The 16,527-nt window shown below is 49.3% G+C and overlaps 1 protein-coding gene across 1 annotated transcript in view; it reads right to left on the bottom strand.

The window, feature by feature from the left end:
• Nucleotides 1–3,589: 3,589 nt before the first annotated feature.
• The window catches only part of REEP5 (receptor accessory protein 5), a 31,988-nt gene continuing 19,050 nt past the window's right edge, over nucleotides 3,590–16,527 (bottom strand). Inside the window, exons 3-5 of the mRNA XM_056139050.1 lie at nucleotides 13,105–13,243; nucleotides 7,570–7,738; nucleotides 3,590–5,650 (exon numbers count right to left, since the gene is read on the bottom strand). Of these exons, the coding sequence (XP_055995025.1) occupies nucleotides 5,601–5,650; nucleotides 7,570–7,738; nucleotides 13,105–13,243 (358 nt within the window). The 3' untranslated portion in view covers nucleotides 3,590–5,600. The remainder of the gene's footprint in view (nucleotides 5,651–7,569; nucleotides 7,739–13,104; nucleotides 13,244–16,527) is intronic.

The raw sequence follows: 16,527 nt of genomic DNA on the forward strand, positions 1-16,527 counted from the left end.
GGTTAACTGAGATTTAGGGCTGCACACTGCCACATCACACTTGCCCCCAGTGCAGATGCAGTGCAAACATTACTTGGGTTTTGGGTTTAGAGAATAGACTGACAAGCTGGTGCCAACGCCTGGCCTAGGGGCAGGATGTGACAGTGCAGGACAGAATGACTGGGGTCCCCGGAATGCAGAACTGTGGTTTGTGTGGGGTTTCTGGGAAGGAAGGAGGCCCTTTTTGGAATTCTTTGAATTTTTTTCCTCAAAATTCCTTAGCTTCCTCCCCCATTGTTCTCTCCTTGCCTGTATGTAAATTTCCCTGCTTTATATTCCAATCCTATTAAATAGTTCTTGTTGAACAAACAGGTCATCAAATACTCTTTGCATTCAGTATTGGTTCATCACATTGATAAAACCAAGGCTAGCTCCTGTTCGCCCATGTCTGCCTGAGTTGTAGGCTCTCCAGTTTCCTCCCATGGCCTAATGTTAGGTTTATTGGCAGGAAAAGGAGAGGAATGATTATTTTGTGGATGCAGTTTCTTGTTTCCCAGAGGAGATGACTTTTGTTTCCAGGTTCCCTTTTTCAGAATTTCACTTTTGAAGCCACACCCAGCTCTGCTTAGGTCTTTACTCCTGGCTGTGCGGTCAGGGTCAGTCCTTGTGTGCAGAGTCCCAGGATCACACCAGGTTGTCTGTGTGCAGGACAGGTACTTCACCCTCTGTACCCTCAGTATGCGGATCCCTTTCATGAGAAGACTCCCTTTGAGACAGGAGGGTTTCAGGAGAGGCTTAGGGAAACACACATGAAACTGACTCCACCTCCCGCCCCCCACCCCCCTTACACTGATGAGATTTTGAGAGCCTCCCTGGAGGTACTTGCAAGCACAGAGGTGCATTCTGTGGGGTTTCACTGGTGGATGCATAGCTGAGACTTTTTGGTGGTAACTTCCAAGTTGAGAAGTGTTTTCCTCCCTTAGGCTATCTGCTTTCCTGGGAAGAAACTCTTACTCTGCAGGGGAGATCTGGGGCTAAGCAGAAGGTAGGATGAGGAGGAAACAGGCCTTAGCATGTTTGTTTTTTAAAAAACTCAATCCTGTTTTGTTTTTTAAATTTGTTTCGGGGATACGGGATACATCCGTCAAGGATAACTCCTGGCAGGGCTCAGGGGACCATTTGGAATGCTGGGACAACTCAGGTTGGCTGTGAGCAAGGATAGTGCCTTGCCCACTGCACTATCACTCCAGCCCCAATCAGTCCTGTTTTTAATACCACTTCACTCACTTCATCAGAAACCCCACTCCAAGTTCCTCAACTCTTCAGGTCAAGTTTCCTTGAATGATAGGGTACTTTTGCACTAACCCATCTTACATTAATGTTCCCCTCCCAGCATTTGTTAGTCTTTGTTGAACTATGGTGTCTCCCCTGCCAGGTCAACTTAGTAATTTTTGAGGTTATGACAGCAGTACACATTCAACAGAAATCATATTTTGAATTTATATCTTTTCCTGGGCCGGTGATCACAGATGTCAACTCCCTGCCAATCACTGGTCATGAAGCTAAAATCACCTACCTGCTACTCTCAAGCCTCCGTGCAAGCTCCCCACCACCAGGCTTCATGCTTCAGACATTCTGGAGACCCAGTGGGCTGAACGGATGAGTGGGGAGAAGGCATGTGACCACTGCCCTAATTTTCAGTATCCCTAAGGATGTATCTGTCCACACTTGGGATCCGTGCTAGAGAATCTTGGCAAGGGAAAGTGTTCTGAGCCACTTAAGGCAGGCGGGGCTACAGATAGACACATTAAACACATCTTTAATGAACTTTACTGGGAAGTAACCCCATCAGAGCTTGAGGAAGATCTGTATTTGTATGTTGATGTGGTTCCAAAGGGGATTGTAGAGGGTCTCCTGGGTGAGTCACCGAAGGTTCAGGCCTAAAAGCACAGGCCGAGGTGGGGTTAGTTCTGTCCAGCATCATGGAGGAATGCAGCCCTGCTGACCTGTGCTGGACATCTCATCTCCAGACTGTAAGCTGGAGGTTGGTATTTTTTTCTCTAGAGGAGCAGTAGGAAAGCAACACAGGGAAAGAGCTGGACACCTGGGCCACACAGACTCGTTTCAGTCAAGTCCTTGATGAGTCCACCCTGGAGACAAAGTTGATGCCACTTCAAGTATATGAGACGCATACTGGCACTCATGTAAACCTTAGCCTGATGGAGGAATTTCTGCTGGTGAAGGCAAAGCCAAGTTTTACTTTTGTTTTTTTTTTTCTTTTCGGGTCACACCTGGCGATACACAGGGGTTACTCTTGGCTTTGCACTCAGGAATTACCCCTGGCAGTGCTCAGGGGACCATATGGGATGCTGGAAATTGAACCTGGGTTGGCCACGTTCAAGGCAAACGCCCTACCTGTTGTGCTATTGCTCCAGCTCCAAAGCCAAGTATTTTTGGCAAGCTCCTATGCCACCAGATCTAAAAAGCTCTGCAAAATTGTAAAGAATATTTACCTAATGACTGTCTCAAATTGCGGTTCCTGGGCCTGCATGCTTGGATGCTGGATGGAAACACCTCAGGTCAAGCCACCCCGAGTCACTGAGCAATGTGACAGCTCCTGCTATCTGGGCTGGTCCTGGCTCTTCTCAGGGGACAGCCTGAGCCTGGGGACTGGACCAGGGCTGTACATGCAAAGCCAGCAGCTCAGCTCCGGCCCAGGAGTAGCTTTGCTTTTCCCCTCCAGGTGGAGGGCATGCCTGGAACTGAGCCCGGGTTAACCTGGTGCATACTCTTGAGTCTTGTCCCTGGCCCAGTCTGTCTCATCAGCCCCTCCCCAACTAAGTCTGGTACACACTAAAACTAACAACTGCTGATGGAAGAATCTCCTTACTGTTTCTAATTCCTTATGAGGTATGTATTAGAAGGGGTTTTTCTAAACTGATATAGTAAAAAACCAGAAAACCTTAAGGTCATTTTCTTTCAATTTCCTGCCACACTATACAGAACTCTCAGCATTTGATGGCTAAGGGTGTGGGGTGTATCTAAAAAAAATGACTAAACATACAGACATGAAAAATATGGAAGATGAAGCTAACTAGCAAAGCTCACTTCAAGAAACAGGTGTTTTAAATAAAATTCTAAAGTTATTTTCTTAGTCTAAGTTGAAGATTGATTTGAGGCAACATATAGAAAGTGTTGCCTGCCACACCAGTAAACTCACATGTAGAGCCCTGTCACGCCACTGTCCAGCTTGTGTGTGACAGTCTACTTGGGAGAGCAGTGACTGAGGTTCTCTGTCAGCACACACCTGCTCCATGCTTCTCTGTTGGGATGTTATTTGAGGGAAGGGGTGGGAGGCACAGCCAGTGTGGTTGAAGGGACCACAGGCAGTGCTAGGTACCAAACTGGGTCAGGTGCATGCGTGCCAAGCTCTGGGCTGCCCCTTTTCCTTACAGACCATCATCAGAACAGTGACCACTAAGGGAAATTACAGGCAGCTGAAAATGGGGTTGACAGCACTGTTTATATTTCAGATTTACCTGAAATTTTGTTTAAATGGTTCTGGATTTGTTTTTTTTTTAATTCCACAAAATAAAGCAAGAATTAATGGTGCAACGAGTAACAGAATTTTATTTACATCTGTAACCACACCACATCTTCAAGGTAAGTGGGATCAGCAATAACTTATTTTAAAGGCTATGCTCTTTTTCAGACTGTTGTAGATGACACACCCCAGGCTTGTAGTAATGATCTAAAATCCTTACATGTGTGTGTGTGTGTGTGCGCGCGCACACGCAACTGTAGGACTCTGATTTTTCATAGTCAAAACACTACGTACAAATAAATGCTTATATTCTGCTCAATTACTAAGTACTCTATCCATGGTCATGTATTAGAGAAGTATAAACTGAGAATCACTCATAACTTGTCATTAGTATGATCTGTATGAACGCTGGACTGCCAAAACCAGTGTTTCTTCTAGAATGTATGGAGGAGCTGCCTTCTGAAGACATGGTCTTACCGCAGTTAGGAGCCACTGGAGGTTCCCGGCCACTCCCTCCTGCCAGACAGCACCTGCCTACGGAGCCTTACATGTTCTAGATTCCAACACACCGATCACGAACACGCTAACAGCGACCCAGTTTGCAGGGGAGGAGAAGTCATGCTTTACGAGATACTCTGTTGGACTTTGAGGCCACATATGGCTGTGCTTGGGGATCACTGAAGCGAAGCTTGTGCCAGCTGTGTGCAAGGAAGCCCCACCCACCACACCAACCACACCAGCTCTCCAGTGCCTGCCCACTTGTTTTTTGTTTTTAGCCCAAGGCTTTTCTCTGAATAATTTCCTCCTCTTTGTTTTCTGAAAGTCCTCCCCACCTCAGGTAAGCATACTAAAATGCCTTTGGGTCACTGTTTTTCCCAACCAAGAATTAATACCCTAATCCATTTTATCTGGGTTATTTTTGAAAGCTTTAATATTTTTACATCATGAACCATCAGTATGATATTGTTATCTAAAGGAGGGTCATCTGAATGTGCCTTGGAGTTTATAGGTTGGGCATTCAGTTTTGTTATATTCTTATTTTATTCTGTTTGGTCTAATTCAGAGGGACTTCAGCAATAGTCAACAAAATTTTACTTGACAAGTTGTCAAGGCCTCTGTAACCTGTTTGGCTTGTCAACCTGGAAATACTGATTTTAAACATTTTTGGTCTGTAGTTAAATCCATTTTACCAAAAGGAGCATAAAGTGATGTATGTAAATAGTCTACAGATAATTCTGACAGGTAAACTACGAAGACCTTGAGTCTGATCTAGAAGGCCAAGGAAGGAAGGTGATGGCTGCTGGACCTGACCATTCGGAGTAGACAGTCACGATCCTTCCCACAGGCCCACTCTGAGGCCTCTGTCCTTGGTGGCTTGAAGTCCTTGGAGGAAATGTTTCAGATGTGCAAATCTCTGAGGTTCCCTTCCAGCTTTAAAGGGGAAAGGTGAAACCAGGGTGGTTTTAACATCTGAAGAACAATCTAAGAAAGCAGCTTTACCACAAGTCCCGAGTCATGGCGACAGCGGCTGGACTTCAAATGGCAACTGTCACACACTCCCCCAGGCATCACTGAAGCAGCAGCTTTACACAGCTGGGCTGGTTGGAAACCACCAGGTCAGCAACACCCAACCTCACCCACCTGCTCTGGCTGCAGACACTCCCTGTCATGACCAGTGGGCATCTCCCCACATGTATGTGCACACAAAGACATCAGAAACATTCCACACAAAACTGCACAGCACACAAAACAGAACCCTACAGAGTACCCCAAAATACACAGAGAAAATGCATGCAGAGATCAGGAAGCACAAAGCCAGGAGAGAGACTTAAGTTTCATTCAGGCACAACATACCCTACCTAGAGGCAACAAATTTTCTAATACTTTGGACACTGCCCCTTGCATTATGTTCAGATTAAAATGTTCCTTGTGGATAGACAGATGTAGCACACACTCCTCTTTCTAACAGATCGGATGTTTCAAGGCAACATTCCTGCACGGCGCCCCCAGCCCAGTGGAATACAAGCTCTTGTGGGAGGTGGGTCGGAGGGGGCCGCGGGCGCAGGCTCTGTGCAGTTCAGGTGCTCTTCTTCTCGTCACCCAGTAGATTCACGGCCACTTTCTTGGCTGTTGAGAGGAGAGGAAAGGAATGAGAGCTTCTCCCCAGAAACAACCCGAGCTCACCTGGTCACAGAAACAGGTGGCATGTGGCCAGGGCCGAGTCTCGCGCAGACTGTGCAGCTCGAGGGAGCCCCCAGCATCTGCCCCTGCGCTAAGGCTCCCACACCCCTCTGGGGGACAGCCCAGCTGCCTGTCTCCTGTGGGGACAAGACTCAGGACAGTGCTCTCGACCTCCATCCCCACGGGACGGCTCCTTACATGGTGCTGCCATCCCCTCTCTGAAAGGGTCTGTTGCAAATGCTAAGTCAGTGGAAGACTCCGCGCCTTGTTTAGAACAGTCTCACCTCTGAGGGAGACTTGCAGCTCATGGGGGCTGGAGGCCAGGAGGGGTTGGCTGGACGCGTTAGCACTGCCCGGGAGATTCCGCAGCTGTAGCCCCCTGCGTCTGCCAGCCTCATCACATGGCCGGGACACTGAAAGGTACAGCCTCCTGATCGCTCTCAAGAGAATTTACTTCTGGACACTTTGAGAAAAGCCTAAATGTGTCAGCATATAAAAATTCCTCCACTTTTTTTTAATCTCACACCCTTGATTAGAAATATACTGTACCAAAATGAAACTGGGTTTTAGAGTACTGATGTATGAAATGTGGGTGAACTGGACAGAAACTTCACCAGCAGAGGTTGGTTTGGCTACGGCTATGAAGGGACAGGAGAAAGCTCTGAGGGACCAATGAAGGGGAGAGGTCTTAGGACAAGGACTGGCTTAGGAGCATGCCACCCAGGCCAGCTCCCTAGGCGCTGTGCGGAGTGAGCCCCAACCCGGTACCAGGAGCAGCTCGAGAGCATGATGGTTTGTGACCAGAACCCAAAGACAGGAAGCTGAGGGGAGGAAGAAGCCATCCCTGGCAGGTCAGAGGCGGCACGCAGGACACTGCTCACAGCCCTGTACACACAGAGGGACTGGGACACACGGCAGCAGCTCCGAGGGGCCTCACTAGGGCCAGGCCGCTGAGGATGCTCTAGGGCTCCACACTGGGGTTAGTCTCCACCCACCCCGTCACCAACTATCACTGAGGAGACTACAAGGCTGATCCCAGAACCCCAGATGGTCCCAAGTGCCTCCAAGAGTACCCCTGAGCACAGAGCCAAGAATAATCCCAGAGCACCACCAGGTATGAACCTAAAAAACAAAACCTTAGGGCCAGAGTGTAGGACAGTGGGTAGGGCACTTGCCATGCAAGGGGCTGACTGGGGTTTGATCCCCAGCACCCTTGATGGTCTCCTGAGCACAGCCAGGAGTGACTCCTGAGAGCAGAGCCAGGAGGTAGCCCTAGAATTGCTGGCTGTGACCCAAAACCAACACAAAACAGAAACCCTAGTTTTAAGTGTGCACTTTTATACCATTTGTAAATCTATTTGGTGCCTGGGCTAAGCCCCTGGACCTCACTGCCTCTACCAGACCTCTGCCATGATCCTTTATCACTGCGTCTGAAGAGCTAGAAACAGGCCCAGGAGTCCACGACACTGTTCCCCCAGCCCCCCGAGACCAGCCGACTGATCAGGCAAAAATCACTGCTGCTTTAGGGTCTGGGATTCTCAGGAACTGCAGCTACACATGAGCCTTCCCTATCCTCTGCTCTCTATAGCCCTGTGTGCTGAAGGCACAACTCATACCAGCACCTCTGTCCACCCCAGAACAAGCAGTCCCTCCTGCGCTGCCAACATAGGGTCCAAACGGACACCCGAAAGGACAACCAGTCCGAGCTGTGGATCCCTTATCCCTCCACCCCATGAGGCTGCAGCAGTTCCCCAGGAGCCAGTGCTGGTCGCTCCTGCTGCTCAGACAAAGGCTTCCATAGTCTCCTCTTCCTGCAGGGCCAGGTACTGGCCAACCAGGCAAGCCCCTGAGCCCACATTACTGACCTTCTTTAGTGATAGTGTCTGCGGTCTCCTTAGCTTTGTCCTTCAGATCCTTCACCACATTGTCGACCTGGGACTCATGCTTCAGGAAGATGGGCCGGATGACTCGCTTGTACAGGAGCTCAGCGCCATTGGATGGGCTGGGGGCCATGCACCACAGCAGGAAGCCGCACTGTGGGGGACAGGGGATGTTATGGGAGGGACCTCCTTAGTGCACCGCCCCTCCCCCCCAAACAGGTGGTCAAGCAAGAGGAACCACAGGCCGGTACATGGAAGACAACAAAGGCAGAGACCCCAGAATGATGTGAATTCCAACCGAGGTGTGGAAGAGGCGAGGGCTCGCCTGGCTGTTGAGCACCTCACTTGGCTGTGGCAGGCTCCAGCGTCACAAAAAAGCAAACCAAAAAACATGCAACACAAGAATGAACCAAACAGTGAACTAATCCAAACAAAGCTCTTGTTCCTTCAATGATCAACGCCAGCTCAGCACTTTGAGTTGCCTAAGAAGCTCTGAAAGACTACGAGCAAAAATAAAAGGGAACTCAGGGACACACCCACGGCCCAGAGGTTTAATAAACGCACGGATTTCTTCCCGTGAAAGACTCAGACTAGACTGTGTTACACCCCGCCCAGGGTGCAGCCTGAGAGCCGCTCGAGACAGTGTGCTGGGTGCACAGCCGGGATCTTGGTGAGTAGCCCTGGCCAACAGAGGAGCAAAGTCATGGTCTCCCTCGAGATTTCTTACAATGTCTGAGAGACTTATGCCAGGAATTTAACTTTGTTATTCCAACCAAAAAGTACATTCAAAGAACCAGAAAGCCACATTGCTCTTCTAAGGCAGCCTCCCAACAACCCCTCCCCCCCCAAAGACAGACTTTTAAATGTTCTCCACAGAGGCAAAGCTGGTTAGGGGCCAACACTTTGAACAGTGCCATGTTTCTGCCCGAACCATGTACATCCATGCTTCCATTACATCTCAACAGATTGTTCTCCAGCTGAGCTCAAGTATGAACTCTAGAAGAGTAATTCATGAATCACGATTCACCAGAAGGACTGCAGAGACAAGACGGTGCATGCAGTAAACCCATGCTCGATGCCAACATCCCACAGGGCCTCCGGGCTCACCAGGAGAAATTCCTGAGTGCAGAGCCAGGAGTGAGACCTGAGCAGTGCCAGGCCTGGCCCAAAGCCAAAATAGAATTAGGGAACACGAGCACAGGGACAAACTTATTTAAAGGACAGGTTAGTAGACAAGATTTTTAAAAAATAAACAGGGAGCCAGAGCGAGAGTCCAGTGGGGAGGGTGCTTGTTTGCACTCACCCAACCAGGGTTCAACCCCGGCACTCCATATAGTCTACTGAGCACCACAGGCAGTGATCCCTGAGTGGAGAGCCAAGAGTCAGCCCTGAGCACTGCTGTGTATAATGATAATGATGATAATGGCGGAGCAGCATGTGACCCCAGGACCCGCCTGGGAGCCAGCCTGCACGGAGCCCTGAGTCCCCATCGCCAGGGGCCACTGTGGTGTGGGGTCCTGGCAGCCCCAGGCAATTCCCAGGAGCCTAGTGTCCATTCCCAGGTGGGTCTGGTGAGGTGATGCCCCTCAGGCTATGGGCAAGGCGGGTCAGGCACTGACTACCAAGGACAGATTGGGGCTTTCACGTCGACACACACCCCAAGCTTGTCCCCTCGCACCAATGACTGCTTCTCATCCCCTGGGTGGCATGGGGGTCCTGTTACTGGTGGTGCTGTGAGCACTGTCATACTACACAGCGGGAGCGAATCCCTGAGCACTGCATAGGGGGCCCCTATGGGGAGAAAAAGTGGGTATGAAAGCAACTTCTACTGAAACTGTGCAGGATGGTATACAGAAATCCAAATGTTACCGAGATAAACTCAAGTGGAGTCAGTCACGGCAACATCTACCATGTTCCTGAAAGGCTAAACGGGGCTGGCCTGGTCATCGGGGAGCCGTACTTTTCCGCAGGTCAGTCTGCACCTGCTCCAGGCACTATCTTCCCACACCCCCTGAGACGCTGCCCAAGGGCCACAAGGCAGCTCGGCAGCTGTGCATGTGCCCTGACTACTCAGGCCTGAGTTCAATTCCCCCCATACCTCATGGTCCCACCAGATGTGATCCAGAGAAGAAAGAGCATTGGTTGTCTGAGCCACACATCTGCATGCACCACGGCAGACAGAAGTGACTGCACCTCTCACTGAGCTGGGCTTCCCTTCCTGTGCTGGGCCAGGTCTGCCTGGTCCTGTGGAATACCTTTGCTTTTCAAAAAATCCAACTTTTTTCCAGAGTTTGCATATCCAAGAAACACTCGTCATGCCAACAAGCTCTGCATCGCTGTGCATGGCACAAGGGGTTCTCATGAGAACCATGGGCTATAAGCAGTGTTTTTAGCATCCCGTATCAGTTCGTGGCTAAATATATTAGCTACTTACACAGAGGTATGTTTTTTTCCTATTACTTAGGGCAGTGTCTGCTGGTTGGTTTTACTTGGAAAGCTGGATTTTATTAATGCATTCTTCCTATAAAGGCAGATGCCCGTCCTACCTGCAGGCATAGTGCCTCCATTCAGGACCAGGGAAACTGTGGTCTGTGTGACTAGATGAGTCACGTGCCCACTTGAGAAGATCCTCTTCTGTGAGATCTTCACCAAGCCATGACTCAGCATCTGAAGGAGTGTGCCTGGGGAGGGGGGGGGGGGTGGGGGAGGCAGAGGGGAGTGCAGGAAGCAGGCTCCCCAGGAACATGTGGCTCTTAGGAAAACCAGAAAATCGTTGGGGATTTTCCTTGTTGGGGGTGGAGGTGTTGATTTTGGGGGGAGCCAGGGCTTATTCTGGCTCTGCACTTAGAAATCACTCCCGATATCTTTGGGGAACCATATGTGGTGCCAGGGATTGAACCTGGGTCCCAGAATCCAGAAAACTCATGTTTATCTTTGCTAAGCAGAATGTGACAAGGCTGCTGAACAGGACTGGCATCCATGGCCTCCACCTCCCTCTTAGCTTGTGCCCTCACTGGCAGGCTGCCCTTCACATGGGTAATTCAGCTCTTCCCAGGTGGCTCTAGGTACTGTCTTGAGACAGCAAAGTAATTATTCTCTACCCACAGCCTTAGCATTTTTCGGCTCTCAAGTGAGATCATTTTCTTGTAATAAAAATAAAGTTAATCACTATTCAACCCTCATGGTGATCCTGTCACCAGCTCTTCCAGCTCCTCCCGGCAGCCTGCGATCTGTGGAGCTCCGAGAGTTGCATGCCATACTGCCCCAACCGCAAGATACATGATAGCTACTGTGCCCTGGAGAACAGCCAGCTGGGCACACACACCAGCTCTGTGCATGTCAAATGACAACAGACCATTATTTTGCCACAACTGATTTTCCCTAAGAAGATATTTCAGAGATAGGGATAAAGGTAAAGGTAAAGGCCCTCCCGTTGATCGTCGATTTGCTCGAGCGGGCCCAGTAACGTCTCCATTGGAGACTTTGTTGTTACTGTGTCTGGCATATCGAATACTCTCGGTAGCTTGCCGGGCTCTCCGAGAGGGGCGGAGGAATCGAACTCGGGTCGGCCATGTTGGCCGCTTGTAAGGGGAACGCCCTACCCGCTGTGCTATCGCTCCAGCCCTAAAGGTAAAGGCCCTCCCGTTGATCATCGATTTGCTTGAGCGGGCCCAGTAACGTCTCCATTGGAGACTTTGTTGTTACTGTGTTTGGCATATCGAATACCTCTCGGTAGCTTGCCGGGCTCTCCGAGAGGGGCGGAGGAATCGAACTCGGGTCGGTCATGTTGGCTGCTTGTAAGGCGAACGCCCTACCCGCTGTGCTATCGCTCCAGCCCTAGAGATAGGGATAACATACACAATTTAGAATTACACAAAAGTGAGTACCAGTATCAGAAAAATCATATTCCAACACTGACCTTCTGATGCATAGCAATCACTTAAGCAAAAACTACCTGAGGAAGCCTTGGCAATGTGCCATACTTCAGCCCAGCCCGCACGAATGGTAACTGCGTATACGCACTAGCGGAAGTAAGAAAGAACCAGGGAGGGGAGACTTTGCCCTCACTGACTCCTACCAAGAATAGAAACGTTTGACCATCTCGAGATGCTGGAGAAAAACACACGTGAAATCTAAATCAGAACAGAAACAACAGAGTTTCTCCAGCTGTGCTCTGAGAGCAAGTCCAGGAAATAACCTGATGGAGGTGAGTCTGGAGAAGGATGTTCCCTATCATATACCAGCAAGAGTAGCTGCCCTATCCCAGCGAGCGGCAAGGGCTAGGGCAGCACGAGGGTGAAGTGCATGCCTCTACAGAAGACCCAAACTGAACCCCAGGCCCCACGGCACGATCTGTTAAGGGAAGCTGGGACCACAAGCCAGGTCTTCTCTGCCAGAGCAGAGTCCTAAGAGCACTGCCAAAAATTACTGGATATTATGAGATACCAGAGAACTGCACTGACTGAAAAAGAAGAGAACTTCATAAAGTGTATATGCTCTCTGTCTCTCTGTCTCTGTCTCTCTCTCTCTCTCTCTCTCTCTCTGGCTGTCGTCTCTCTCAGTCTCTCTACTCTCTCTCTCTCTCTCTCCCTCTCTCTCTCTCTCTGTCTCACACACACACACACACACACACACACACACACACACACGCAATTTTGGGGGAAGAAAAACTTCCTAATTTTTCATGTTGAATTGGAGAAGAGGGTGTAGATGGGCTCTGCGGCCTGGTGCTCGGGCCGGGCCTCTCCGACCCCTGCCCCAGCAGGCTGGCCAGACTCTGATACCCACCCAGCTCTGGGTTGGTCCCTGCAGGCTGACAGTAGATTTCTCAATGCCAGTCATTTTCTTCTCCATCTACAACCTACAACACCCCAAAACACACACATACACAAACACACACACACACACACACACACACACACACACGTAAACAATGCAGCCGGGATTTTATTTCTGTATCTAGAAGCTTTTTTCCTCCTAGGTGTCTACACGCTCCTTTCTAGGGGGAACAGCTTGAGGGGAGGCTCAGCACTGCCAGGGGCTCCCAGGTCACTCCCAGTTCTCCCCCAGGGGGGTGCTGTTGTGTGGGTCCACAGGACGACCCTTGGCAGCAGGAAGCCCATGTCACATCTTCCTTCTCCAAATCAACACGAAAACCTAGTAATTCTTCCAAAAATCAGAGGCTAGCCCACCATTCAGTTAATTGCCTGCCAAAATTTACAGTGTTTCCACACAGAATCTGGGCAACGCTGCAATAATCTGGAACCTGGGCAAACCAGGACAACTGACAGTCCCAGACACAGTATCTTCATTCTTTGTTCTTATCAAACACACCAAAAACAGACAACTGTTTGGGCTATTTTCCAAGACAGTGCTCAGGGGAGGCATATCAGATGGCATGTCGCCACCTGTTCCCAGCCAGCAGTGTCTATTCTAGAGGTACAGGTGTGAAACATTCTCAGCGGGAAGAGCAGACCCATGCAGAGACAAAGTGGCCGAGTGACGGCCCCACCAGCATACCTTCAGCATATAGTAGAAGGGGAACCAGGACAGGAAGAGATCCGAGAAGAACTCAGCAAGACTGAAAACGCCGTACACTACCCAGTAGGTCAGCCACTGAGTGTCGTCGTCCTTGTTGGGGCTCTCTATGGCCTTGATCCTGAAAGGCAGCACAGGAACAACAGTTCAGCCAGAGCTCCACGAGGCCTTTCCACAGCGGGGGAGCCTCCAGCAAGCCAGCCTGCCCATGCCACAAGCTAGTGAGCACAGCCCCAAAAGCCGCTGCCACAGCCCACCCCACATGAGACACTGGACTCATCCGCACCCCAGGCTGCCCAATCAGGAACCCTCTACAAAGCAGCTTGGTACTGAGGCACTCTGAATCACGAGGGACCATGGGTGACACGGCACTTTCCATAAAGGATCTTCTGGAACCCAGTTTAAGCTCTGCACAAAATGCCATGCCCTGTATAGCCAACAGGTAAAATGAACACCAGGGCCCTGGCCCAGAGCCAGCATGTGCCACCGCCCCCCTTCCCCCCCCCCCCCCATCCGTTAATGAGCAACAATATTCCTCTGAAAATAAAAGGAAACAAATTTAAGAACCTCCACCTCTGAAACAAAGACTTCTTTTTCTAGTCCTGGAACTTTCTTCATTCTAAGCCAGAATTCCATTTTTTTTTTCTTTTTGGGTCACACCTGGTGATGCCCAGGGGTTACTCCTGGCTCATGCACTCAGGAATTGCTCCTGGCGGTGCTCGGGGGACCATATGGGATACTGGGAATCAAACCTGTGTCGGCCATGTTGGCTGCGTGCAAGGCAAACGCCCTACCCACTGGGCTGTTGCTCCAGCCCCCCGAATTCCAATTTTTAAAAAAATATATATTATTTTATTTTTTCAAAGTTGTTCACAGTATTTGTTTGTATTTAATATTTGAACACCAAACCCACCACCATTACACCTTCCACCACCATATTTCCATCCCGAACCCCAAACCCTGCCCCCAAAGCAGAACTAAGAATTCCAATTTTTTTAATACTTTCCCTACATATGACTGAATTCCTGTAAGCAAACTGGAGTAAACAATAAACTAGACAAAAATCTAAATCGTGTTTAACTTTTGACATGGTTTAACTAATGAAATCAGTTTCTCAAAGACAGGTCACTAAATTGTGCTAAGCCATTTACTAAGGAAGTCACTAAAGTAATCAGAAGCAACAGTGAATGTGGGTGTGCATGCAAATATGGATGTATGAAAATAAATGAAAGGAGAGTTTTGGTTGAATAAGAAGACAGCTAATGACATTAAGGAGTCTTTCTTAGTAAATGATGATGAAGTAAAGCACTATGCACCTCAAGACTGGGAAATATTTTTCCACTTTAAACATATTCTTGTGCTGGTGGGAATGTCTTGTTCGACCCTTGTGGAAAACGGGAGGATGAGTCCTTAGTAAACTTAGAATTGCGCTGCCAAAAGACCCAGCAATTCCACTTTCGGATATCTACTCCCAAGACAAAAAACATACATCCAAAAGGACATGTGAACAATACTCACTGCTGCACTCAGTATAACAGCTAAGACATGGGATCAACCTAGGAGCCCAGTGGCAGACAGATCAGGGGATCTTGAAGATGTGGCATTTATACATTGGGGACACGACACAGCTGCAAGGAATGATGAAATCATGCAACTGGCTATAGTCTGGCTAGAACTAGAAGATGCCATGTTGAGTGAAGCATGCCGGAGGAAGGACAAACACAGGATGATCTCACTATCTGTGTTATACAGAATGACTGAGGAAGTATAATGTAGTAAAGGCGTGGGGGTGCCGAGACCACCCTTGACCCCAGAGTACAGGGAGAAGGAGGACAGAGAAGGAAAGAAATCAAGAGAGAAAAAAGAGAAAGTGAAGTAAAGCGGGGGAAGTAAAGGGCCACACACACCGGTTGTGGTCTCACACAGATTGTGACTCTCAAACACACCAGTTGTGATTCTCACACACAATGGTCATGGCTCTCACACAGATTGTGGTTCTCACACAGATTGTGGCTCTCACACAGATTGTGGTTCTCACACACACCGGTTGTGGCTCTCACAAACACTGGTCGTGGTCACACATACACACATACTTCACTGTGGCACAGATCTGGACAGCATGTGCCTCTGGGCCCAGTCAGCAGGCAGGGTGGTGCCGCGGGTAAGCCTGGTGCATGCCTGTCACACAGCACTAGACTGACAAGCTCACAGCAGCAACAGACTGTTTCTATAGCTGGGGGGAGGGTTGGGAAGGGGAGCTGGCAGTGTCTGGGAGACCCTTGGGGCCAGGGAGCAAAGCCAGGACTCTTGTACTCAAAGGCCAGGCCCCAGTCCCCTGCTCTAGCTCTCCGCCCCATAAGTATATTTTTAACTGATAAATAACTGAACAAGATTACACTGATCTCATGTGTAACATGAGGCTTACATGGTTTGTGGACACTGCAAGTTGATCATCAAAGTGATTCTGGCCACGATCCATCTGTCAAGTTAGCTGAAGGGTTTGTCCCTGACCACGTTCCTTCAGCCTTGGAGACTATCCTGTTCCCTAACTGAAAATTTTGTTTTAAGATTCCTTATGTAAGTGAGCTCATATGGCACTTGTCTATTTTTGTCTGATTTATGCCACTTAGCCTCATTCCCATAAGTTATCAAAATTTTAAGGGACTTTGTTTTTATTTTTTTAGGATTAAATTGTGCTATCCTTGACTCTGTGCAACTGATATAAGAAAACAATTTAGGGGTATGGTGCTGCCAACAGGTCAACCTGTACCTGTGGGGCAAGTGCATCAACAGCCTGATGGTGCCTTCAGGCTTCCTGATACCCAAAAATTGCTGCTGTGCCTTTGGCCAGACCCCAGCAACTTGGGACCAAGTTTACCAAGAAATCAATTGGCCAAAAGTTAGGTGTGTGGGAGCCACACCCACAAACCAGCTCCAGCTCAGCTATACAAGCTCATGGCTTTTTCAAACTTGGGATGGGCTACCTCCCCCCTCACTTCCCAATACACATGTAAGCACTGGCAGTCACCCCCATAAACCAATTCCAGTGCCACCCTGTAAGTGGTGGCCTACCCAGCCAACCCGAGTTCAATTCCTCTGCCCCTCTCGTAGAGCCCGGCAAGCTACTGAGAGTATCTCGCCTGCACAGCAAATCCTGGAAAGCTACTGGCCTTGCTTCAGAGACCCCCTAAATAAATCTCAAAAGAAATCAAAATACACAGTTAAGCTTGGATTCATGCAGGGCTGAACAGACCTAAGTAAATTGGAGGGGGCGGGTTGGCCTGTGCCAGCCCAAGCAGAGTCCCCAGCAGCCACTTGCTTCCACAATCCAAAATCACCGCCATACCCTCTGCCTGACTCCAGCATCTCTAGGATGGATCTCACCAAGATATAACCTACTGAAAA

The sequence above is a fragment of the Sorex fumeus genome, unplaced genomic scaffold (assembly GCF_029834395.1).
Source record: "Sorex fumeus unplaced genomic scaffold, SorFum_2.1 ptg000131l, whole genome shotgun sequence".
NCBI classification, from domain to species: Eukaryota; Metazoa; Chordata; class Mammalia; order Eulipotyphla; family Soricidae; genus Sorex; species Sorex fumeus.